This window comes from Tachyglossus aculeatus, chromosome 4 (genome assembly GCF_015852505.1).
Source record: "Tachyglossus aculeatus isolate mTacAcu1 chromosome 4, mTacAcu1.pri, whole genome shotgun sequence".
Lineage (NCBI taxonomy): Eukaryota > Metazoa > Chordata > Mammalia > Monotremata > Tachyglossidae > Tachyglossus > Tachyglossus aculeatus.
The window spans coordinates 47211862-47237109 of record NC_052069.1 but is presented as its reverse complement, the minus strand read 5'-3'; the positions used below and the strand labels follow the sequence as shown (position 1 = coordinate 47237109).

Below are 25248 nucleotides of genomic sequence, written 5' to 3'. Positions count from 1 at the left end.
CGTGGGGCTCACAGTCTTAATCTCCATTTTATAGATCATCATCATCAATCGTATTTATTGAGCGCTTACTGTGTGCAAAGCACTGTACTAAGCGCTTGGGAAGTACAAGTTGGTAACATATAGAGACAGTCCCTACCCAGCAGTGGGCTCACAGTCTAAAAGATGAGGTAACTGAGACACAGAGAAGTTAAACGGCTTGCCCAAGGTCACGCAGAAGTCAAGTGGTGGGCAGGATTAGAACCCACATCCTCTGATTCCCAAGCCCGCGCTCTTGCAGAGCACTGTACTAAGAGCTTGGGAGAGTACAGTATAACAATTAACAGTCACACTCCCTGCCCACAGTGATCTTACAGTCTAGAGGGGGAGATGCAGATGTTAATATAAATAAATAAATTATAGGTATGTTTATAAGTGCTTTGGGGCTGGGAGTGGGAAATGAATAAAGGGAGCAAGTCAACTCAGAGAATTCAGGTCCTCTGACTCCCGGGAAGGGCTCTTTCCACTAGGCCATGCTGCTTCCCACTTTTAAGCGCTTAGTACAGTGCTCTGCACACAGTAAGCGCTCAATAAATATGATTGATTGATTGATTGATTGATTTGGTATGTTTGGTAGGTATGTTTATAAGTGCTTTGAGGCTGGGAGTGGGAAATGAATAAAGGGAGCAAGTCAACTCAGAGAATTCAGGTCCTCTGACTCCCGGGAAGGGCTCTTTCCACTAGGCCATGCTGCTTCCCACTTTTAAGCGCTTAGTACAGTGCTCTGCACACAGTAAGCGCTCAATAAATACGATTGATTGATTGATTGATTTGTTTATACGTATTGCTTCCTCGGTGTAGGCTGCTACATAACCTTAGTAAGGCCCTAAGGTACTTATTGAATGCCAAGGAAAGCAGTACCAAAGGATTGCCGGGTGAAATGCCAAGCAAAGCAACATCACATTTTCCCTCCAAGCATCCTGTCCCCACTGTCATCACATGAATCTTAGATAGGTTGGATCATTGCTCTGACCCAATAATGACATTTTGTACTCCAGACTGATTTTATGTTCTGTAACAGTTCCTCTTTCTGTGATATTTTAGCACAGATCCGTATTTTAAAAACTAAAGAGCCAGTGGTGTTCCAGTTGGCTTCTTTCCATTCCAGTTTTGTTATAGCATGTTATAGCAGGGGGGCATCACTTTAAAACAAAATAACATATTGCCATTCGCAGCAAAAAACAAAGAGCAGAGAGCCATTTAGCCATTTCAGTCTTTTAGACTGTGAGCCCACTGTTGGGTAGGGACCGTCTCTATATGTTGCCAACTTGTACTTCCCAAGCGCTTAGTACAGTGCTCTGCACACAGTAAGCGCTCAATAAATACGATTGATTTGGGGTTTCTGGATGAACCTTCCACAGAATAGAGGGACTAGGAAATAGTTACAGGCCTGAAAGTAACAGCTAAGGGAGTTAGGTAAGGAGAGGAAAATGTCTGCTGAATAAGTGTGGAAAGGACTACCTTGAAATCAAAGCCATGCTCAGAAAATAATATTACAGGGGGACGAGAGGTTCCATTAATGCCAATGTCTTTTTTTGTGTGTCTGTCAGAGAGAGCGGCAGGAGTATTTTTTAATATCAAAAACAGAGGTGTGTAGAAGCCCTGTGGAGTAGCTTTCTGCAGGCTTAGATACCTTGGAGTGAACTATTGTTTTGCTTCATTGAAGGATCTGGAGACACCCAGCGGGTTTTTTTTTTTTATAGTATTTGTTAAGTGCTTATTCATTCAATCGTATTTATTGAGCGCTTACTGTGTGCAGAGCACTGTACTAAGCGCTTGGGAAGTACAAGTTGGCAACATATAGAGACGGTCCCTACCCAACAGTGGGCTCACGGTCTAGAAGAGTATGTGCCAGGCACCGACTAAGCGCTGGAATAGATACAAGCGAATCAGGTTGGACACAGCCCATGGGGCTCCCTTCATCCCCATTTTACAGATGAGGGGATTGAGCCATGGAGAAGGGAAGTTACTTGCCCATGGTCACACAGAAGACTGTGAGCCCACTGTTGGGTAGGGACTGTCTCTATATGTTGCCAACTTGTACTTTCCAAGCGCTTAGTACAGTGCTCTGCACATAGCGCTCAATAAATACGATTGATGATGATGCTGCCAACTTGTACTTCCCAAGCGCTTAGTACAGTGCTCTGCACAAAGTAAGCGCTCAATAAATACGATTGATTGATTGACTGTAAGATCACTATGGGCAGGGAGTGTGTCTGTTAATTGTTATACTGGCAGCGTGGCTCCGTGGAAAGAACCGGGGCTTTGGAGTCAGAGTTCATGAGTTCAAATCCCGGCTCCGCCAATTGTCAGCTGTGTGACTTTAGGCAAGTCACTTAACTTCTCTGGGCCTCAGTTACCTCATCTGTAAAGGTCACGCAGAAGGTGGGAGAAGAGGAAATGAGAACCCGGGTCCTTCTGACTCTCGGGCCCGTGCTCTATCCGCTAGGCCACACTGCTTCTCTGCCCTCGGTGAGCTTACAGTCTAGAGGAGGAGACAGACCCAGAAGTGAGCCCCTGGCGGGGTTTTCAGTCAGCCCTCGCTGCTTGGCACAAGTTAGGCCGGGCCCACAGTTTCACTGTGGCTGACACTCTCTTTCCCTGAAGTTGGGTGAATAAAGGGTGCAATTCATAAGCAAGTTTAGGGGAAGACAGTGAGGGAGTGGGAACCAAGAATTCTAGTCCAGTCTTAATTCTGCCTGCAAATTCCTGGGTAAACCACCAAATTCTCTAGGCTTCAGATTTCCTTTCACTTAAGAAAAAGAAAAGATTGCAAACTTGCTTATATAGAACCTTACAGTGCATATTTGAAGAATAATAATAACAATGATGGTATTTGTTAAGCGCTTACTACACGCAAAGCACTGTTCTAAGCGCTGGGGAGGTTACAAGGTGATCAGGTTGTCCCTCGGGGGGCTCCCAGTTTTAATCCCCATTTGACAGATGAGGTCACTGAGGCCCAGAGAAGTGACTTGCCCAAAGTCACCCAGCTGACAGTTGGCAGAGCCGGGATTGGAACCCATGACCTCTGACTCCTTTTAGACTGTGAGCCCACTGTTGGGTAGGGACTGTCTCTATATGTTGCCAATTTGTACTTCCCAAGCGCTTAGTACAGTGCTCTGCACACAGTAAGCGCTCAATAAATACAATTGATGATGATGATGATGACAACTCCAAAGCCCGTGTAAGCCACGCTGCTTCTCCAGTGACTCTATTGTAAAGAGCGTTGGCCTGGGAGGACCTGGGTTCTAATCTTGGCTCTGCCAGTTGCCTGCTGTGTGTCTCTGGGCAAGTTGCTTAAGTTCTCTGTGCCTCACTTTCCTTTACCCCCTCTGCTGTAAGTTCCTTGTGGACAGGTGGACAGGTAACATGTCTACCAATTCTTTTATAGTCTACTCTCCCAAGTTCTTACTATAGTGCTCTGTACACAGAAAGCGCTCAATATTTGTTCAATCGTATTTATTGAGCGCTTATTGTATGCAGAGCACTGAACTAAGCGCTTCGGGTAGTACAATATAAGCAGAAACATTCCCTGTCCACAAGAAGCTTACAGTCTAGAGGGGGAGACAGATATTACTATAAATAAATTACAGATATGTACGTAAGTGCTCCGGGGCTGGAAGGGGGATGAACGAGGGGAGTGAGTCGCGGTGACATAGAAGGGAGTGGGAGAAAAGAATCAATCAATCAATCAGTTGTATTTATTGAGCGCTTACTGTGTGCAGAGCACTGTACTAAGCGCTTGGGAAGTACAAATTGGCAACATATAGAGACAGTCCCTACCCAACAGTGGGCTCACAGTCTAAAAGGAGTCAGAGGTCATGGGTTCCAATCCCGGCTCTGCCAACTGTCAGCTGTGTGACTTTGGGCAAGTCACTTCTCTGGGCCTCAGTGACCTCATCTGTCAAATGGGGATTAAAACTGGGAGCCCCCCCAGGGAAAACCTGATCACCTTGTAACCTCCCCAGCGCTTAGAACAGTGCTTTGCATGTAGTAAGCACTTAACAAATACCATCATTGTTATTATTATTCAAATATGCACTGTAAGGTTATATATGAACGAGTTTGCAATCCTTTCTTTTTCTTAAGCGAAAGGAAATCTGAAGCCTAGAGAATTTGGTGGTTTGGGAAGTACAAATTGGCAACATATAGAGACAGTCCCTACCCAACAGTGGGCTCACAGTCTAAAAATCAATCAATCAATCAATCAATCATATTTATTGAGCGCTTACTATGTGCAGAGCACTGTACTAAGCGCTTGGGAAGTACAAATTGGCAACATATAGAGACAGTCCCTACCCAACAGTGGGCTCACAGTCTAAAAGGGGGAGACAGAGAACAGAACCAAACATACCAACAAAATAAAATAAGTAGGATAGAAATGTGCAAGTAAAATAAATAAATAAATAAGTAAATAAATAAATAAATAAATAAAAAAGAGAAAAGGGAAGGCCTCTTGGAGGAGATATGCCTTCAGTAAGGTTATCAAGAGGGGGAGAGTCACTGTCTGTTGGATTTGAGAGGGATGTCGTTCCACGCCAGAGGCAGGACGTAGGCAAGGGATCAGCCGTGAGATAGACGAGATAGAGGAACAGTGAGGTTAGCATTAGAAGAGTGAAATTTACAGGCTGGATTGTAGTAGGAGAGTAGCAAGGTGATTGTGGAGTGTTTTGAAGCCATAAGCACTCAATCAATCAGTCAATCAATCAATCAATTGTATTTATTGAGCTCTTACTGTGTGCAGAGCACTGTACTAAGCGCTTGGGAAGTACAAGCTGGCAACATATAGAGACGGTCCCTACCCAACAGTGGGCTCCCAGTCTAATAAATACCATCGATTGCGTGATTGATCCATTCTCAAAGGGTCGGGACCTCTGTTTTCTCGTTGTTCTTTATCACCCGGCACAGCTTTGGCTGATGCTGTCTTCCTTGATGGTGCTAGCATTTTGAAAAACGGCAAATTCAAAGTGGTATTTCGCTTCATTATTTTTTTTTAACGAGACTAAAGGGCTTTCTTCTTACAAGACGGTTTTCTTGTCTTTCGTTGGAAACCCACTCCAGCCTCGGTGGATTACGAGATGAAAGTATCGGTCACGTGTCGGGCCGTACAGATCGAGGGGAAATGGACTGCCGACCCACAAAATTTGTCCGTGGTGCTGTTCAACTCATGCTTGCTTCCTGTTCTCCTTTTCTATTTTGCAGACTCGCTTCTCATACACGCGGATGAAATACCTCTTCTTTTCCTGGTTGGTAGTATTTGTGGGGAGCTGGATCATATACGTCCAGTATTCTACTTATACAGAACTGTGCAGAGGGCGCGACTGTAAGAAAATAATAGTAAGTCGTTTTCTCTTTTGCATTTATGCAAAGTATTATTATGGCATCTATTAAGTGCATACTATGTGCCAAACACTGTACTGAGCGCCAAAGTGGATATGATGGGACACAGTCCCCCGTCCCGCATGAAGCAGCACGGCGTAGCGGAAGGAACACGCGCTTGGGAGTCAGATGACGTGGGTTCTAATCCTCGCTCTGCCACTTCATCAATCGTATTTATTGAGCGCTTACTGTATGCAGAGCACTGTACTAAGCGCTTGGGAAGTACAAGTTGGCAACATATAGAGACAGTCCCTACCCAACAGTGGGCTCACTTGTCTGCTGTGTGACCTTGGGCAAGCCATTTAACTTCTCTCTGCCTCAGTTACTCATCTGTAAAATGGGGGTTAAGACTGTGAACGTGCCTACCAACCCAGTTATATTGTACGTTCCCATGCGCTCTGCACACCATTGGTACTCAACAAATACAATTAATTGATAATGGAATTAATACAATTAATTGATAATGGATTCTCTTATTAATTAATAAGAGAAGCAGCATGGCTCAGTGGAAAGAGCGCGGGCTTTGGAGTCAGAGGTCGTGGGTTCAAACCCCGGCTCTGCCAATTGTCAGCTGCGTGACTTTGGGCAAGTCACTTAACTTCTCTGTGCCTCAGTTACCCTATCCGTAAAATGGGGATTAAGACTGTGAGCCTCACGTGGGACAACCTGATCAACTTGTATCTACCCCAGCGCTTAGAACAGTGCTTTGCACATAGTAAGCGCTTAACAAATACCAACATTATTATTATTATTAATGGGAGGGGAGACGGGAACAAACTGTAGCATCACCTGCAGTCTCAAACTTCTGGCAATAAAATTGCAAAAGGGCAATTCAGCAGGATGTGAAAACCCCTCATTAACCAAAAAAATTCCAGTGGGTCAACCATTGTTTCAATAGTAAACAAGGAGTTAAGGGAAAGTCGGTTTAGGAATATTTGAAACATCACACAGAAGGCCGTTAGCTGCCTTCTTAAACTTTATTCCAAGGAGGTGCATTGTGTTTTCTGCATAAGAAGTTTTGCATCAGTTCATTAGCATTTTATAAGGAGCTAATTTTTCACTGATTAAAATTCACTGTTTCCAAATCTGTATTGGGAGCTATGTTAAGCAATTTGACTTTCAGATGGTCTTACTTTGATATCTTAAGAATGCTACATTTGCTGAGACCTTGAATCTGTGTTTTTCCTCCTGTCTGAACTGTGTGTATACAATTTGGGTGTACCTGCCTCCCTCAAAAGATTACCGACTCCTGGAGAATAGAAAATGTGATTTATACGTAACGTGTCTTTCCACGGACTTTATTCAGTGTTCCGAACACAGGAGGAGCCCAGTAAATGAATAAATGAATCTGTGGCTCAAAATATCTGTTCTCTCCAGCACTCCTTCAAAGGTCTTTATTTGGGTTTATTTTTTCCAGTAGAACTAATCCAAATTTTCATGTAAAGAAAAGATAACAATTAAATAGTTTGTGTATTGTAAAGAAATTATCTGGAAAATCAGAGAAGATGGGAAAGCTTTTCTTGAGTCCAAAGAGAATTTGTTTGGTTTGCCCTGTTAGCCAACACAATTGAAGGACAATACTGAATTATTTCAGAGCAAAATTGCAACCCTGCAAGGACACTGATGGAGGGTGACTCTATAAATACCTTAATATGATTTTCGCGTGACTGCACCTCAAAAAACGTATATTCGTGTGCCATTTTCTGGTATATTAGGAGAGATCATAATGAAAAGGAAAGATAAGTTAGCATGGCCTAGCAGAAAGGACATGGCCCTGGGTTTCAGGAGGCCTGGGTTCTAATCCTACCTCCATCACTTAACCGCTGTGTGACATTGGGCAAGTCAAGGACACAGAAGGGAGTGGGAGAAGAGGAAATGAGGGCATAGTTGGCTCTCGTGGTCTGAAAATTTTCCGGAAAACATATTCAAACGAGTATGTTTGGGTCTCGGTGAAAAGGAAATCGACATAAACAGTAACATTAAAGATGCAATAGTAGTCTTAGAAAGTAATCTTTGTTGGTTATGGACATATTTCATGGTAGTAATTTGTTATAGTTCAGTAAATGGATATTTTCAACTTGTAATTTTTTTAGAACATCCAAGTCAGCTATTTCGCTTTGTTGTTATGTCATAGCCAGTTTTGAACACTCCTTTTTTTATTTGTAGGAGAGAATTGAACGGACTACTGAGAACTTAGTTCTGCTCTAATCCAATCTTGCCTCACAAAGCCACATTTTAGCAACAATTCTGTACTGGCTTATTGTTGCATCGATAAATTAAAACTTTATGCTTTTATTGGATTTTAGACTGTGAGCCCACTGGGTAGGGACTGTCTCTATTTGTTGCCAATTTGTACTTCCCAAGCGCTTAGTACAGTGCTCTGCACATATTAAGCGCTCAATAAATACGATTGATGATGATGATTGGATTAAATCCAGCTCCCATAGGTAAATAATAATGATGGTATTTAAGCGCTTACTATATGCAAAGCACTGTTCTAAGCGCTGGAGGTAAATGTCAACACCCTGATATTCTCTTCGATATGAAGTACAAATGCGTGTATCCCTGACTATAGATAGAATCTACCATCTCACCATTTTTATTACTTTTATTTTGTTTTATTGCTTTTTTACTATTAGGCTATTTCTTAAGTGCATATCATGTGCCAGTCACTGTTTTGAGCAGTGGGGTAGACACAATTTACGCAGATCAGTCAAAATTCCTAGCAAGTATCTTATTCTCGTTTATTACAGATGAAGAAACTGAGGCCTAAAGAGGTTGTGTGTTGCCCAGAATCATACACCAAACCAGTGGGCCTGGAATTCAGGATTCCCGCGTCCAACCTGACTAGCTTATACCGACCCCGGCGCTAAGTTCAGTGGAAAGAGCCCGGGCTTGGGAGTCAGAGGTCAATCAATCAATCAATCAATCGTATTTATTGAGCACTTACTGTGTGCAGAGCACTGTACTAAGCGCTTGGGAAGTACAAGTTGGCAACATATAGAGATGGTCCCCACCCAACAGTGGGCTCACGGTCTAGAAGAGTGGGCATGGGTTCTAATCCCAGCTCTGCCACTTGTCAGCTGTGTGACTTTGGGCGCTTTGCACGTAGTAAGCGCTTAACAAATGCCATTATTATTATTATTATTATTATTATTATTATTATTATTATTAGGGCAAGTCACTTCACTTCTCTGTGCCTCAGTTCCCTCATCTGGAAAATGAGGATTAAGACTGTGAGCCCCACGTGGGACAACCTGATCACCTTGTATCCTCCTCACCTGGTATCCTCCCTAGCGCTTAGAACAGCACTTGATAAATAATAACAATAATAATAATAATTTTGGTGTTTGTTAAGCTCTTACTATGTGCAGAGCACTGTTCTAAGCGCTGGGGAGGATGCAAGGTGATCAGGTTGTCGCATGTGGGGCTCACAACTTATGCGGATCAGAAGGAGCATGGCTTAGTGGATAGAGCATGGGGCTGGGAGTCAGAAGGACCTGGGTTCTAATCCCGGCTCCACCACTTGTCTGCTGTGTGACCTTGGGCAAGTCACTTAACTTCTCTGTGCCTCAGTCACCTCATCTGGAAAATGGGGATTAAGACTGTGAGCCCCCCGTGGGACACCCTGATCACCTTGTAACCTCCCTAGCGCTTAGAACAGTGCTTTGCACATAGTAAGCGCTTAATAAATGCCATTATTATTATTATTAATCCCCATTTTACAGATGAGGTAACTGAAGCCCAGAGAAGTTGTGACTTGCCCAAAGTCACACAGCCAACAAGTAGCGGAGTTGGGATTTGAACCCATGACCTCTGACTCCCAAGCCCAGGCTCTTTCCACTGAGCCTCACTGCTTCTGAAATACAATAATAATAATAATAATAATAATAATAATAATAATAATAATAACAATCACTTGAAAAAATACCATTTAAAAAAGCAAAACCTGAATCCCAGGCCTAAATTCTCTTCACTAGACCCCGAATTGCTTTTGTTTTTCATTCTCATAAATAATAATGGTGGCATTTGTTAAGCGCTTACTATGTGCAAAGCACTGTTCTAGGCGCTGGGGAGGATACAAGGTGATCAGGTTGTCCCACGTGGGGCTCACAGTCTTCACCCCCATTTTCCAGATGAGGGAACTGAGGCTCAGAGAAGTGAAGTGACTTGCCCAAGGTCACACACAGCAGACATGTGGCGGAGCCGGGATTCGAACCCATGACCTCTGACTCCAAAGCCCGGGCTCTTTCCGCTGAGCCACGCTGCTTCTCGTGTTAGAGCCAGTTGTAGCGGATGGTTTTCAAGACCTGAAAGGGTACATTCTCTTGTGATTCAGCAACCGCAATGAAGAGTGAAATATCATCATCGTCATCAATCGTATTTATTGAGCGCTTACTGTGTGCAGAGCACTGTACTGAGCGCTTGGGAAGTACAAATTGGCAACATATAGAGACGGTCCCTACCCAACAGTGGGCTCACAGTCTAAAAGGGGGTGACATGTCATTAGCTAGTCTGCCGTAGATTGCTCGCTTTGTAGAAACTTGCCAAAGACCTCCATCTTCTGGCAATAGAAAGAGCGTGCAGTTGGGTCTGGTGTCTTTGGAAGCCGCGTGGCTCAGTGGAAAGAGCCCGGGCTTGGGAGTCAGAGGTCACGGGTTCGAATCCCGGCTCCGCCACTTGTCAGCGGTGTGACTTTAGGCAAGTCACTTCACTCCTCTGGGCCTCGGTTCCCTCATCTGGAAAATGGGGATGAAGACTGGGAGCCCCCTGTGGGACAACCTGATCACCTTGTAAGCTCCCCGGCGCTTAGAACAGTGCTTTGCACATAGTAAGCGCTTAACAAATACCATCATTATTATTATTATTATCCTCCCTTGATTACTGCATCAGTAACTAGTTACGCGACCCCCCGATAGCTCTCTTCCTCCCTTCAAGGCCCTGCTGAGAGCTCACCTCCTCCAGGAGGCCTTCCCAGACTGAGCCCCTTCCTTCCTCTCCCCCTCGTCCCTCTCTCCATTCCCCCCCATCTTACCTCCTTCCCTTCCCCACAGCACCTGTATATATGTATATATATTTGTACATATTTAATACTCTATTTATTTATTTATTTTACTAGTACCTATCTATTCTATTTATTTTATTTTGTTATTATGTTTGGTTTTGTTCTCCGTCTCCCCCTTTTAGACTGTGAGCCCACTGGTGGGTAGGGACCGTCTCTATATGTTGCCAATTTGTACTTCCCAAACACTTAGTACAGTGCTCTGCACACAGTAAGCGCTCAATAAATACGATTGATGATGATGATATATATACCTGTATATATGTATATATGTTTGTACATATTGTTCCTCCTTCCCTTCCCCACAGCACCTGTATGTATGTATATATGTTTGTACATATTTATTACTCTATTTATTTTACTTGTACATATCTATTCTATTTACTTTATTTTGTTAGTATGTTTGGTTTTGTTCTCTGTCTCCCCCTTTTAGACTGTGAGCCCACTGTTGGGTAGGGACCGTCTCTATATGTTGCCAACTTGTACTTCCCAAGCGCTTAGTACAGTGCTCTTCATCATCATCATCATCAGTCGTATTTATTGAGCGCTTACTATGTGCAGAGCACTGTACTAAGCGCTTGGGAAGTACAAATTGGCAACATATAGAGACAGTCCCTACCCAACATTGGGCTCACAGTCTAAAAGGGGGAGACAGAGAACAAAACCAAACATACTAACAAAATAAAATAAATAGAATAGATATGTACAAGTAAAATAAATAAATAAATAGAGTAATAAATATGTACAAACATATATACATATATACAGGTGCTGTGGGGAAGGGAAGGAGGTAAGATGGGGGGGATGCACACAGTAAGCGCTTAATAAATACGATTGATTGATAAGTAGCCAGGAGAATCTAAATAAGAAATTTTTTTGTTATAGTAGCTGCCCCCATTCACCGTAAAGCAAAATATTGCAATTTTTGTTTCTTTTTCAGTGTGACAAATACAAGACTGGAGTCATTGATGGGCCTGCCTGCAGCAGCCTTTGTGCTAAAGAAACTCTTTACTTTGGAAAATGCTTATCAACTAAACCCAACAACCAGGTATGAACTTCCTCGAGATTCCCATGAGAAAATATTCCGTCATCTGGGCTTCACGCTCCAGTCCGTTCTTAGCAGGATCCAGGAGAATCAGTGTGGTCTAGGAGCTAGAGCACGGGCCCGGGAGTTGAAGAAGGACCTGATTTCTGATGCCGGCTCTGCCGCTTGTCTGCTGTGTGACCCTGGACAAGTCACTTCACTTCTCTGGGTCTCCGTTCCCTCAGCTGGAAAATAGGGATTAAGGCTGTGAGTCCCATGTGGGACAGGGACCGTGTCCAACCTGTTTAGTTTGTGTCTACCCCAGCGCCCGGCACATAATAAGCGGTTAACAAACGCCATAAAAAAAAATCTGATTTCTGTACTCACAGGTGGGTTTTGTAATAAATTCACAAGCAGCGGCCCCAAACGTGCCCACTGTTGGGCAGGGACTGTCTCTATATGCTGCCAATTTGTACTTCCCCAGCGCTTAGTACAGAGCTCTGCATGTAGTAAGCGCTCAATAAATACGATTGATGATGATGATTCACCAGATATAAACATCCCCGTGTGTAGGAATAATCATTGTAGAGCTTTTATTTCTGACATTTAGCGGGGAGGAGAAGAGAAACATCCTTCAGGCAGGGGTCAGGGACTCTCAGGTTTCATGCCCGGGAAGCAGCGTGGCTCAGTGGAAAGACCCCGGGCTTTGGAGTCAGAGGTCATGGGTTCAAATCCCGACTCCACCAATTGTCAGCTGTGTGACTTCGGGCAAGTCACTCCACTTCTCTGGGCCTCAAGTTACCTCATCTGCAAATGGTCATTAAGACTGGGAGCCCCCCGTGGGACAACCTGATCACCTTGTAACCTCCCCAGCGCTTAGAACAGTGCTTTGCACATAGTAAGCGCTTAATAAATGCCATCATTATTATTATTATTGTGTTTTTTCCTGGGCTACACCATAACAAAATGGACTTTTTATTATTATTGCCATTATTATTATTACCATTATTAGTGATAACAGTAATAGTAGTCCTTCTTAAAATGCCGTCGAGTCATTTCCGACCCACAGTGACTCCATGGGCATACCCTCTTTAGAACATCCCGTCTTCTGTCATAAAGTTGTTCTGATATCAATCAATCAATCAATCGTATTTATTGAGCGCTTACTGTGTGCAGAGCACTGTACTAAGCGCTTGGGAAGTACAAGTTGGCAACATATAGAGACGGTCCCTACCCAACAGTGGGCCGTAGAGTTTTCTTGATAAGTAGTTGACCATTCTCCTTCCGCGCAGTAAAAACTTGTCTCTGCCGTTGTCTTTGATCAATGTTTTGATCATTCGATCATTGAGAAGCGGCATTGCATAACGGATAGAGTCCGGGCTTGGGAGTCGGAGGATGTGGGTTCGAATTCCGGTTCTGCCACTTGTCTGCTGTGTGACCTTGGGCAAGTCGCTTCACTTCTCTAGGCCCCAGTTACCTCATCTGTAAATTTAGGATTGAGACTATGAGCCCCCCATGGGACAGGGATTGTGTCCAACCCGACTTGCCTGTATCTACCCCAGTAATAATAATAATAATGGCCTTTACTGAGCGCTTACTATGTGCAAAGCACTGTTCTAAGCCCTGGGGAGGTTACAAGGTGACGAGGTTGTCCCACGGGGGGCTCGCAGTCTTCATCCCCATTTTACAGATGAGGTCACTGAGGCACAGAGAAGTGAAGTGACTTGCCCAAAGTCACACAGCTGACAGTGGGATTTGAACCCATGACCTCTGACTCCAAAGCCCGGGCGCTCTTTTCACTGAGCCACAGTACTCAGTATAGTGCCTGGAACATAGTAAGTGCTTAACAAGTACCATAATTACCATATCATACCATATCATGAGAAGCAGCGTGGCTCAGTGGAAAGAGCGCGGGCTTGGGAGTCAGAGGTCATGGATTCGAATTCCGCCTCCCCCACATGTCTGCTGTGTGACCTTGGGCAAGTCACTTAACTTCTCTGGGCTTCAGTTCCCTCATCTGTAAAATGGGGATTAAGACTGTGAGCCCCACATGGGACAACCTCATCTCCTTGTATTCCACCCGGCGCTTAGAACAGTGCTTTGCACATAGTAAGCGCTTAACAAATACCAACATTATTATTATTATTATTATTATTATTATTATTATTATTATTATTATTATTATTATTATTAGCCGCCTTTGACTCTTTCCCACGACACTGCCGCCCAGCACAGATGAATCAACTTTGTCTAACGCTTCGGCTTAGACCTTTCCGCAAAGGGTAACCTTATGTGGTATAGCTCTAAGCTTCAACATATGCAAACTCTCCTGCTGTGATAAGGTGTCGATTCATAGGAGAGAATAGTAGTAGTATTGTAATTATTATTATTGTACTCGTTAAGCGCTTACTATGTTCCAAGCACCGTACTAAACGCTGGGGTAGATACAAGATAATCAGATTGGATGGAGTCAGTCCCTGTCCCACGCAGGACTCACAGTCCAAGTAGCAAAAAATAATGATGTTTGTTAAGGGTTTATTATGTGCCAAGCGCTGGGGCAGATAAAAGTTAATCAGACTGGACACAGTCCCTGTCCCACATGGGGCTCCCAGTCTTAATCCCCATTTTAGAGATGAGGGAACTGAGGCCCAGAGAAGTGAAGGGACACACAGCAGACAAGTGGCGGGGCTGGGATTAGAACCCATGTCCTTTGGACTCCCACGCCTAGACTTTATCCACTAAGCAACACTGCTTCTCAGCACTAACAGACACCTCAGGGTTAGGCATTGGTTCATTCATTTATTCATTCAGTCAGTCATTTATTCAGCACTTACTGTGTGCAAAGCACTGTACTAAGCACTTGGGAGGCACAATATAACAACAAATAATCAATCAATCGTATTTATTGAGCGCTTACTGTGTGCAGAGCACACATTCCTGGCCAAAACAAACTCACAGTTTAGAGGGGGAGACAGACATTAATGTAAATACATAGATAAATAAAAAAATTACAGACATATACGTATGTATGTATATATGTTTGTACATATTTATTGCTCTATTTATTTATTTTTTTATTTTACTTGTACATATCTATTCTATTTATTTTATTTTGTTAGTATGTTTGGTTTTGTTCTCTGTCTCCCCCTTTTAGACTGTGAGCCCACTGTTGGGCAGGGACTGTCTCTATATGTTGCCAATTTGTACTTCCCAAGCGCTTAGTACAGTGCTCTGCACACAGTAAGCGCTCAATAAATACGATTGATGATGAGAAGCAGCGTGGCTCAGTGGAAAGAGCCCGGGCTTTGGAGTCAGGGGTCATGGGTTCGTATTCCGACTCTGCCATATGACTGCTGTGTGACCTTGGGCAAGTCACTTAACTTCTCTGAGCCTCAGTTCCCTCCTCTGTAAAATGGGGATTAAGATTGTGAGCCCCACGTGGGGCAACTTGATCACCTTGTATCCCCCCCAGCGCTTAGAACAGTGCTCTGCACATAGTAAGCGCTTAACAAATGCCATCATTATTATTATTATTATTATTATTATTATTATTATTATTATTATTATTATTATATGTGCTGTGATGATGAGAAGGCGGGTTAATGAAGTTGTGAGTACGGGCGGCCCAAAAGGGAGTGGGCGAAGAGAAGAGCTAGCTCTCTTCCTCCCTTCAAAGCCCTACCGAGAGCTCACCTCCTCCAGGAGGCCTTCCCAGACTGAGCCCCCTTTTTCCTCTCCTCCTCCTCATCCCCCACCCTAACTCCTTCCCCTCCCCACAGCGCCTGTATAGATGTTTGTGCAAATTTATTATTCATTCATTCATTCAATCGTATTTATTGAGCACTTACTGTGTGCAGAACACAGTACTAAGCGCTTGGGAAGTACAAGTTGGCAACATATAGAGATGGTCCCTACTCAACAGTGGGCTCACGGTCTAGAAGGTGGGCTCACAGTCTAGAAGTAATAAATATTAATAAATTATAAACAATAATAAATATTTATTTATTATATTATATTATAATATTATAATAAATACATTGTTTATTATTATATTTATAAATAATATATTTATATTATTAATATAAATACATAATAAGTTTTGATACGTGATAATTAAATAAATATTACTGTATTTTACTTCTACATATTTACTATTCTGTTTATTTTGTTAATGATGTGCATCTAGTATTAATACATGATAAATAAATAAATATTACTTTATTTTACTTCTACATATTTACTATTCTATTTATTTTGTTGATGATGTGCATCTAGCTTTAATTCTGTTTGTTCTAATGACTTGACACCTGTGCACATGTTTTGTTGCCTGTCTCCCCCTTCTAGACTGTGAGCCCGTTGTTAGGTAGGGACTGTCTCTATCGGATGCCACCTTGTTCTTCCCAAGCGCTTAGTCCGGTGCTCTGCACACAGTAAGCGCTCAATAAATACGATTGAATGAATGAATGAATGAATGAATGAATGAGAGGTTTTCATCTTTGGTTCCGAGGAAAAGAAGCTGTGTCAGCCTCCTCCTGCCTCCAGTTGCTCCCTATCCCACAGGAGCACCTTCTTGAAACATCGCTTGGCACCCACCTCGCCACTCCTCACATCCCTTTTTAGACTGTGAGCCCACTGTTGGGTAGGGACCGTCTCTCTATGTTGCCAACTTGTACTTCCCAAGCGCTTAGTACAGTGCTCTGCACCCAGTAAGCGCTCAATAAATACGATTGATGATGATGATGATCCCTTCAAACGGCTCTTCACATCCCCTCCAGGACAATCGGGCTCTCTCCGCTCCTTCCAAGCTACAGCCTCCTCACTGGACCTTGCTCCCGAACGATCAGTCGTATTTACTGAGCGCTTCCTGGGGGCAGAGCGGCACATTTGGGAGAGTACAGTGTAACAAGACGCGTTCCCTGCCCACAAGGCGTTGGCAGTCTAGATGGGGAGACAGGCGACATAAATAAATAAATTACGGATAGGCACATTAATTAATAATGGTATTTTTAAGTGCTTACCTACTACTCTAGAGAAGCAGTGTGGCTCAGTGGAAAGAGCACGGGCTTTGGAGTCAGAGGTCATGGGTTCAAGTTCAAGGCATGGGGTAGTAATAATAATAATAATAATAATGGCATTTGTTAAGTGCTTACAATGTGCAAAGCACTGTTCTAAGCGCTGGGGGGATCAGGTTGTCCCGCATGGGGCTCACAGTCATCATCCCCATTTTACAGATGAGGGAACTGAGGCTCCGAGAAGTTAAGTGACTTGCCCCAGGTCACACAGCAGATGTGGTGGTGGCGGGATTCAAACCCATGACCTCTGACTCCATAGCCCGTGCTCTTTCCACTGAGCCGCTAATAATAACAAATACCATCATTATGATTATTATTACTAATAATAATATCGGTGATGGTATTTAAGAGCTTACTATATGCCAAGCACTGTTCTAAGCGCTGGGGTGGATACAAGGTAATCAGGTTGTCCCATGTGGGACTCACAGTCTTCATCCCCATTTTACAGATGAAGGAACTGAGGCCCAGGGAAGTGAAATGACTTGTCCCAAGTCACACAGCTGACAAGTGGTGGAGCCGGGATTGGAACCCACGACCTCTTACTCCCAAGCCCGGGCTCTTTCCAGTAAGCCATGCTGTGCCAAGCACTGTTCTAAGCACTGGGGTAGATTCAACATCTAAATCTGTCTATTTTTTTTTTGGCTTTTCCATCCTCAGGTCTGTACCACTCCCTGTTATGTCCTCATTCGTTCTACTTTCACTGTTTGTAAAAACTGTAAGCTCCCGGAGGGCAGAGAATGTACATCTTGCTCCAGTGGTACTCTCCCACTCATTCATTCAGTCGTATTTATTGAGCGCTTACTGTGTGCAGAGCACTGTACTAAGCGCTTGGGAAGTACAAGTCGGCAACATATAGAGACGGTCCCTACCCAACAGCAGGCTTGCAATCTAGAAGGTGGGAAGGCAGACAACAAAACAAGTAGACAGGCATCAGTAGCATCAAAACAGATTAATAGAATTATGGATATATGCACATCATTAATAAAATAAATAGAATAATAAGTACGTACAAATATACACCAGTGCTGTGGGGCGGGGAAGGGGGGATGGGGAGGGGAGGAGGAGCAGAGGAAAAGGGGGATTCAGTGTGGGAAGGCCTCCTGGAGGAGGTGAGCTCTCAGTAGGGCTTTGAAGGGGGGGACGAGAGATAGTTTGGAGGATGTGAGGAGGAAGGACGTTCCAGGCCAGGGGGAGGACATGGGCCGGGGGTCGACGGTGGGACAGGCGAGAACGAGGCCTCGTGAGGAGGTTAGCGGCCGCAGAAGAGCGGAGGGTGCGGGCTGGGATGGAGAAGGACAGAAGGGAGGGGAGGTAGGAGGGGGCCAGGGGATGGACAGCCTGGAAGCCCTGGGTGAGGAGTTTTTGCTTCATAAGAAGGTTGACAGGCAACCAATGGAGATTTTTGAGGAGAGGGGTGTCATGCCCGGAGCGTTTCTGTAGAAAGATAATCCGAGCAGCAACTTGTACTTCCCAAGCGCTTAGTCCAGTGCTCTGCACACAGTAAGCGCTCAATAAGTACGACTGAATGAATGAAAGTATAGACTGAAGCGGGGAGAGACGGGAGGTTGGGCGATCAGAAAGCAGGCTGATGCAGTAATCCAGTTGGGAGAGGATGAGAGATTGTATTTAGTGCTCAGTAAGTGGTCACTAAATCCCGTTGATTGATTGAGGGTCATATGCTATTTGTAGAAATGTATTCCGTTCCAAGTATCCCCATTTTGCAGGTGAGGTGAGGCCCAGAGAAGTGAAGCGGCTTGCCCAAGGTCACCCAGCAGACAAGTGACCTAGTGAGGCAGTGTGGTATAATAGATTCATTCATTCAATCAATCGTATTTATTGAGCGCTTACTGTGTGCAGAGCACTGGACTAAGCGCTTGGGAAGTCCAAGTCGGCAACATATAGAGACGGTCCCTACCCACCAACGGGCTCACAGTCTAGAAGGGGGAGGCAGACGACAAAACGAAACATGTGGACGGGTGTCAAGTGGATAGAGCACAGCCTGGGAGTCGGGTCTTGAGTTCTAATCCCGGCTCTGCCCTCTTGTCTGCTGTGTGACCTTGGGGAAGTCACTTCACTTCTCTGGGCCTCAGTTACCTCATCTGGAAAATGGGGATTGAGACTGTGAGCCCCACGTGGGACAGGGATTGGGTCCAACCCGATTTGCTTGTATCCACTCAGTGTTTAGTACGGTGCCTGGCATATGGTAAGCGCTTAACAAATACCATAATAATAATAATAATGTAATAATAATAAGAGGAGGCATTTATTAAGCACTTACTATGTGCAAAGCACTGTTCTAAGCACTGGGGAGGTTACAGGGTGATCAGGTTGTCCCACGTGGAGCTCACAGTCTTAACTCCCATTTTACAGATGAGGGAACTGAGGCCCAGAGAAGTGAAGTGACTTGCCCAAAGTCACACAGCTGACAAGTGGCAGAGCCGAGATTTGAACCCATGGACTCCGACTCCAAAGCCCGGGCTCTTTCCAGTGAGCCACGCTGCTTCTCAAGGATTAGAAATATTTCCTCTCCTAATTCCCAAACTGTCACCGCCCCCGACCCCACAACCAAAGGAAAAAAAAAACGTTTTAACAAAAACGTGAGATTTCTGACTTTGAAATTAAAAGTTCACATTTAACCAAACGTTTTTCAGGGGATGCATGCAGGTGAGTAGAGGGGGCAGAGATGTGATGGTTCTTTTCAGTATAAGATTATCTATATTTTTTCTTTTTTTTTTTCCACTTAGATGTATTTAGGAATCTGGGGTAATCTACAGGGTGTTGTAAAATGCCAAATGGAACAAGCTCTTCATCTTGATTTTGAGACCGAATTGGAGCCGAGGAGAGAAATAGTGCTGTTTGATAAGCCAACTCGAGGAACAACCGTCCAGAAATTCAAAGAAATGGTGTATAGTTTCTTTAAAGTAAGTATCGCCATTTTCTACACTCGATATCCATTTTTCCTCTAGTTTGTATCCTTGGGAGCGCGGAATGAATGTGCGTTGGGTTCATGTTGTACTTTCCCAAGCATTGGGAAGCAGCGTGGCTCAGTGGAAAGAGCCCGGGCTTTGGAGTCAGAGAGGTCTTGGGTTCGAATCCCAGCTCCACCACTTAGCTGTGTGACTTTGGGCAAGCCACTTCACTTCTCTGGGCCTCAGCTACCTCATCTGTAAAATGGGGATGAAGACTGTGAGCCCCACGTGGGACAACCTGATCACCTTGTAACCTCCCCAGCGCTTAGAACAGTGCTTTGCACATAGTAAGCGCTTAATAAATGCCGTTATTATTATTATTATTTAAATTCAACACATTGCAGTCTGTAGGTTTTCCATAAATAATACCATTACTGTTTTTTTTAAAGGTATTTGTTAAGCATTTGCTACGTGCCAGGCACTGTTCTAAGCACTGGGGTAGATACGAGCTAATCAGGTTGGACACAGTCCGTGTCCCACGTGGGGTTCGCAGTCTTAATCCCCATTTTACAGGTGAGGTAACTGAGGCCCAGAGAAGTGAAGCGACTTGCCCAAGGTCACCCAGCAGACACATGACCTCGTGAGGCAGTGTGGTATAATGGATAACAAATACCATCATTATTATTGTAACCTCCCCAGCGCTTAGAACAGTGCTTTACACATAGCGCTTAACAAATACCATCATGATTATTGTAACCTTCCCCAGCGCTTAGAACGGTGCTTTGCACATAGTAAGCGCTTAATAAATAACAACAATAATAATAATAATGGCACTTGTTAAGCGCTTACTATGTGCAAAGCACCGTTCTAAGCGCTGGGGAGGGGAAACAAGGTAATGAGGTTGTCCCATGTGGGGCTCACAGTCTTAATCCCCATTTTACAGATGAGGGAACTGAGGCTCAGAGAAGTTAAGCGACTTACCCAAGGTCACACAGCAGACATGTGGCGGAGCCGGGATTCAAACCTATGATCTCTGACTCCAAAGCCCGGGCTCTTTCCACTGAGCCAAATACCATCATCATTATTATTATTATTATTCGATCAATCATATTTATTGAGCGCTTACGGTGTGCAGAGCACTGTACTAAGCGCTTGGGAAGTATAAGTTGGGAACATAAAGAGACGGTCCCTACCCAACAACGGGCTCACAGTCTAGAAGGGGGAGACAGACAACAAAACAAAACATGTGGACGGCTGTCAAGTGGATACAGCACAGCCTGGGAGCCGGGTCTTGAGTTCTAATCCCAGCTCTGCCCTCTTGTCTGCTGTGTGACCTTGGGCAAGTCGCTTCACTTCTCTGGGCCTCAGTTACCTCATCTGGAAAATGGGGATGGAGACTGTGAGCCCCACGTGGGACAGGGATTGGGTCCAACCTGATTTGCTTGTATCCACTCAGTGTTTAGTACGGTGCCTGGCATATAGTAAGCGCTTAACAAATATAATAATGATAATAATGATACTACTACTACTACTAATAATAATAATAATGATAATAATAATAATAATAATAATAACAACAGAAGGTGTGGGGATTAGAACCCAGGCCCTTCTGACTCCCGGGCCCATTGTCTACCCACTAGGCCACGCTTACGCCAATTTGGGTAGAAAACGTCTAGAACAGTACCACGATGTGTAACATATGCAAACTGAGCGCGGCTCTTAAAATTTTCTCGACTTTTCAGAAGTTCTGCATTCATGAGAAGCAGCACGGCTTAGAGGAAAGAGCCCGGGCTTGGGAGTCAGGGACTGTGGGTTCGAATCCCCGCTCCACCACTTATCATCATCATCAATCGTATTTATTGAGCGCTTACTGTGTGCAGAGCACTGTACTAAGCGCTTGGGAAGTACAAGTTGGCAACGTATAGAGACAGTCCCTACCCAACAGCGGGCTCACAGTCTAAAAGCTGTCAGCTGTGTGACTTTGGGCAAGTCACCTCACTTCTCCGTGCCTCGGTTACCTCATCTGGAAAACGGGGATTAAGACTGTGAGCCCAGCGTGGGACAACCTGATCACCTTGTGTCCACCCCAGTGCTTAGAAACAAATACAAATACAATTATTATTATTATTACGTAGCCTTTTCTTACTTGACTAATTAGTCGAGCCAGGGCCATAGGCCCTAAATAATAATAATAATAATAATTGTGATATTTGAGTGCTTACTATGTGCCAAGCGCCGCTCTAAGCAGGGGTGGGGGGTGCCCTTTTTCTGGACATCTTATCATCATCATCATCATCATCAATCGTATTTATTGAGCGCTTACTGTGTGCAGAGCACTGTACTAAGCGCTTATTGCCACTGACCTCTCCCGGTTCTCCTCCTATCTCTCCGACTGCTCCTTTTCGGTGTTTTTTGCCGGCTTCTCTCCCTTCGACTCTGGGAATCCCTCAGTTCTGGGTTCCTTTCGATTCTCCATCTACAGCCCGATTCCTTGGAGAGTTTGCTGAAGCAGAGTTTGTATTTTAAAGGCCAGCAATGTGGCTTAGTAATAATAATAATAATAACAATAATAATAATAATAATAATAATAACAATGGCATTTGTTAAGCGCTTACTATGTGCAAAGCACTGTTCTAAGCGCTGGGGGGGATACAATGTGATCAAGTTGTCCCACGTGGGGCTCACAGTCTTCATCCCCATTTTTCCAGATGAGGTAACTGAGGCTCAGAGAAGTTAAGTGACTTGCCCAAGGTCACACAGCAGACTTGTGGTGGAGCCGGGATTCGAACCCCTGACCTCTGACTCCAAAGCCCGGGCTCTTTCCACTGAGCCACGCTGCTTCTCTTAGTAGAAAGAGCCCGGGCTTGGGAGCCGGAGGACGTGGGTTCCAAACCCAGCTCCGCCACTTAGCTGTGTGACTTTGGGCAAGTCACTTCACTTCTCTGGGCCTCAGTGACCTCATCTGGAAAATGGGGATTAAGACCGTGAGCCCCATGTGGGACAACCTGATTACCTTGTATCTACCCCAATCTATAAGTTGCCAACTTGTACTTCCCAAGCGCTTAGTCCAGTGCTCTGCACACAGTAAGCGCTCAATAAATACGATTGAATGAATGAAATACCCCAGGGAAGCAGCGTGGCTCAGTGGAAAGAGCCCGGGCTTTGGAGACAGAGGTCATGGGTTCAAATCCCGACTCCACCAATTGTCTGCTGTGTGACTTTGGGCAAGTCACTTCACTTCTCTGTGCCTCAGTTACCTCCTCTGTAAAATGGGGATGAAGACTGTGAGCCCCCCTTGGGACAACCTGATCACCTTGTAACCTCCCCAGCGTTAGAACAGTGCTCTGCACATAGCAAGTGCTTAATAAATGCCATTATTATTATTACTTAAGTACCATTAATAGAAGAGGAGCATTGCCCAGTGGCAAAGCACGGGCTTGGGAGTCAGAGGTTGTGGGTTCTAATCCCAGTTTCGCCACTTGTCTGCTGTGTGACCTTGGGCGAGTCACCACTTCACTTTCCTATGCCTCGGTTATCTCCTCTGTAAAATGGGGATTGAGACTGTGAGCCCCATTTGGGACCTCCTGATTTCTTTGTATTCACCCCAGCGCTTAGAACAGTGCCTGGCACATAGTAAGCGCTTAACAAATACTATAGTATTATTATTACTATCATCCAGTGTTTGTGAATTTAACTGATTTACTTTTATGACTACTACATAGTAAGCGCTTAACAAATACTATATTATTATTTTATTATAATAATAAATAATATAATATAATTCTTCTAGACTGTGGGCCCACTGTTGGGTAGGGACTGTCTCTATATGTTGCCAACTTGTACTTCCCAAGCGCCTAGTACAGTGCTCTGCACACAGTAAGTGCTCAATAAATACGATTGATAATATAATAATAATAAAGTGGGCAAGTAACTTCACTTCTCTGGGTCTCAGTGACCTCATCTGTAAAATGAGGATTAAGACTGTGAGCCCCCCATGGGACAACCTGATCACCTCGTAACCTCCCCAGTGCTTAGAACAGTGCTTTGCACATAGTAAGCGCTTCATAAATGCCGTTATTATTATCATCATTATTATCGTCCAGTGTTTGTGAATTTAACCGATTTACTTTTATTAATTGCTACCACCAGGCTAAACTGGGTGATCAAGGAAATCTACCTGAATTAGTTAATCTCATCCTCTCGGTTGCGGACGGAAACAAAGATGGTCGCGTTTCCTTACCGGAGGCCAAATCAGCGTGGGCTCTCCTCCAACTAAATGAGTTTCTGCTCATGGTCATTCTTCAGGATAAAGAGCACACACCCAGATTAATGGGGTTCTGTGGAGACCTCTACATGACGGAGCGAGTCGAATATACCTCTCTTTATGGAATAAGCCTTCCGTGGATCCTCGAGCTTTTCCTCCCCGCCGGTTTCCGAAGGAGCATGGATCAGTGGTTTACACCCTCGTGGCCCAGGAAGGCTAAAATCGCCATTGGGCTGCTAGAATTTGTGGAGGACGTTTTCCACGGGCCTTACGGAAACTTTCTGATGTGCGACATCAGTGCCCAAAACTTGGGGTACAACGATAAGTACGATTTGAAGATGGTGGACATGAGGAAAATCGTGCCGGAAATGAGCCTGAAAAGGCTCATCAGGGACCGTCACTGTGAGTCCGACGCGGACTGCGTTTACGGTACGGATTGCAGAACTGTTTGTGATCGGGGCAAAATGAAGTGCACCTCAGATGTGATACAGCCAAATCTGGCCAAGGCGTGTCAGCTCCTCAAGGACTACTTGCTTCGTGGGGCTCCTACAGAAATCCGGGAAGAACTGGAAAAACAGCTGTATTCGTGTATCGCCCTTAAAATCACAGCACAGCAGATGGAAATGGAGCATTCTTTAATATTAAATAACTTAAAGACATTACTGTGGAAGAAAATCTCTCACACAAATGACTCTTAGTTCCTCTGACGGAAGACACTGTTGCCACTAGCGGAAATTTAACCACTTTGACAACGTTTCTCTTTTCAACACTTACTTCCATTTAATGCAGACATCGTTCCCCGTTCGCTCCACCTTCGTGCTTTCCTTCCAAAGATCTGTCGCCTTGACTCACAGGAAGAACGGGTCGTCTCAGAGAGAAACTGATCGATTGAATTGATTTGGAAAGAGCTGAAGATGAGGGTGGTAACGACGTCTAGAGAATCTAGGCTTCCGAGACGTCGCCCGAAACCAGATTCCTGACGACAAGCGTCCGCTGAGTTATCTCGACTAACGACTCCTTCATTACGCTGTGAAGAAGCTTCCTTCTCATGTGAATGAACACACAAGTCACTGGAAGATGATTTTTTGCAAAAGTTGCTCCAAAAGACAGCTCCTGGAACTTGCGAGATTGAGCCCAGTCGGCTGTCAAAAAAAAAAAAAAAATTTCAAAGACTTTCGTGGGTGAAGTTTACTAACATTTCAGCATGGCAAAAATTGCACATTAATGGAAAATTTCAATTGCTAAGCAGGCGGCGAGAATTAAAATTACTCCTTGGTGTGAACAGGCGGCCGGGTGATTAGCGTGCTCGTCTCATTTCGTATTGGAATGCACATCTGGTTACATCTTTTTGATAAAGCAGGTTGCCAGCGATGTCCTGCCGTTGAGTAGAGTCTTTCGGATGCTGAATTCCTCTAAAAAAATCCAGCAACCACCCCAAATTGCTGAAATACTCGTCAGCTCTGCAGAACGGTAGTTAAGTAGTGGGACAGTATAGAACCGAT

General features: G+C 44.4%; 1 protein-coding gene across 1 annotated transcript in view; it reads left to right on the top strand.

Moving 5' to 3' along the window:
* DIPK1A (divergent protein kinase domain 1A) overlaps window positions 1–25028 on the top strand; it is a 74549-nt gene extending 49521 nt beyond the window's left edge. The window contains exons 2-5 of the mRNA XM_038745761.1: window positions 5239–5373; window positions 11418–11525; window positions 19318–19494; window positions 23632–25028. Coding sequence (XP_038601689.1) covers window positions 5239–5373; window positions 11418–11525; window positions 19318–19494; window positions 23632–24444 — 1233 coding nt within the window. The 3' untranslated portion in view covers window positions 24445–25028. The remainder of the gene's footprint in view (window positions 1–5238; window positions 5374–11417; window positions 11526–19317; window positions 19495–23631) is intronic.
* Window positions 25029–25248: the final 220 nt, after the last annotated feature.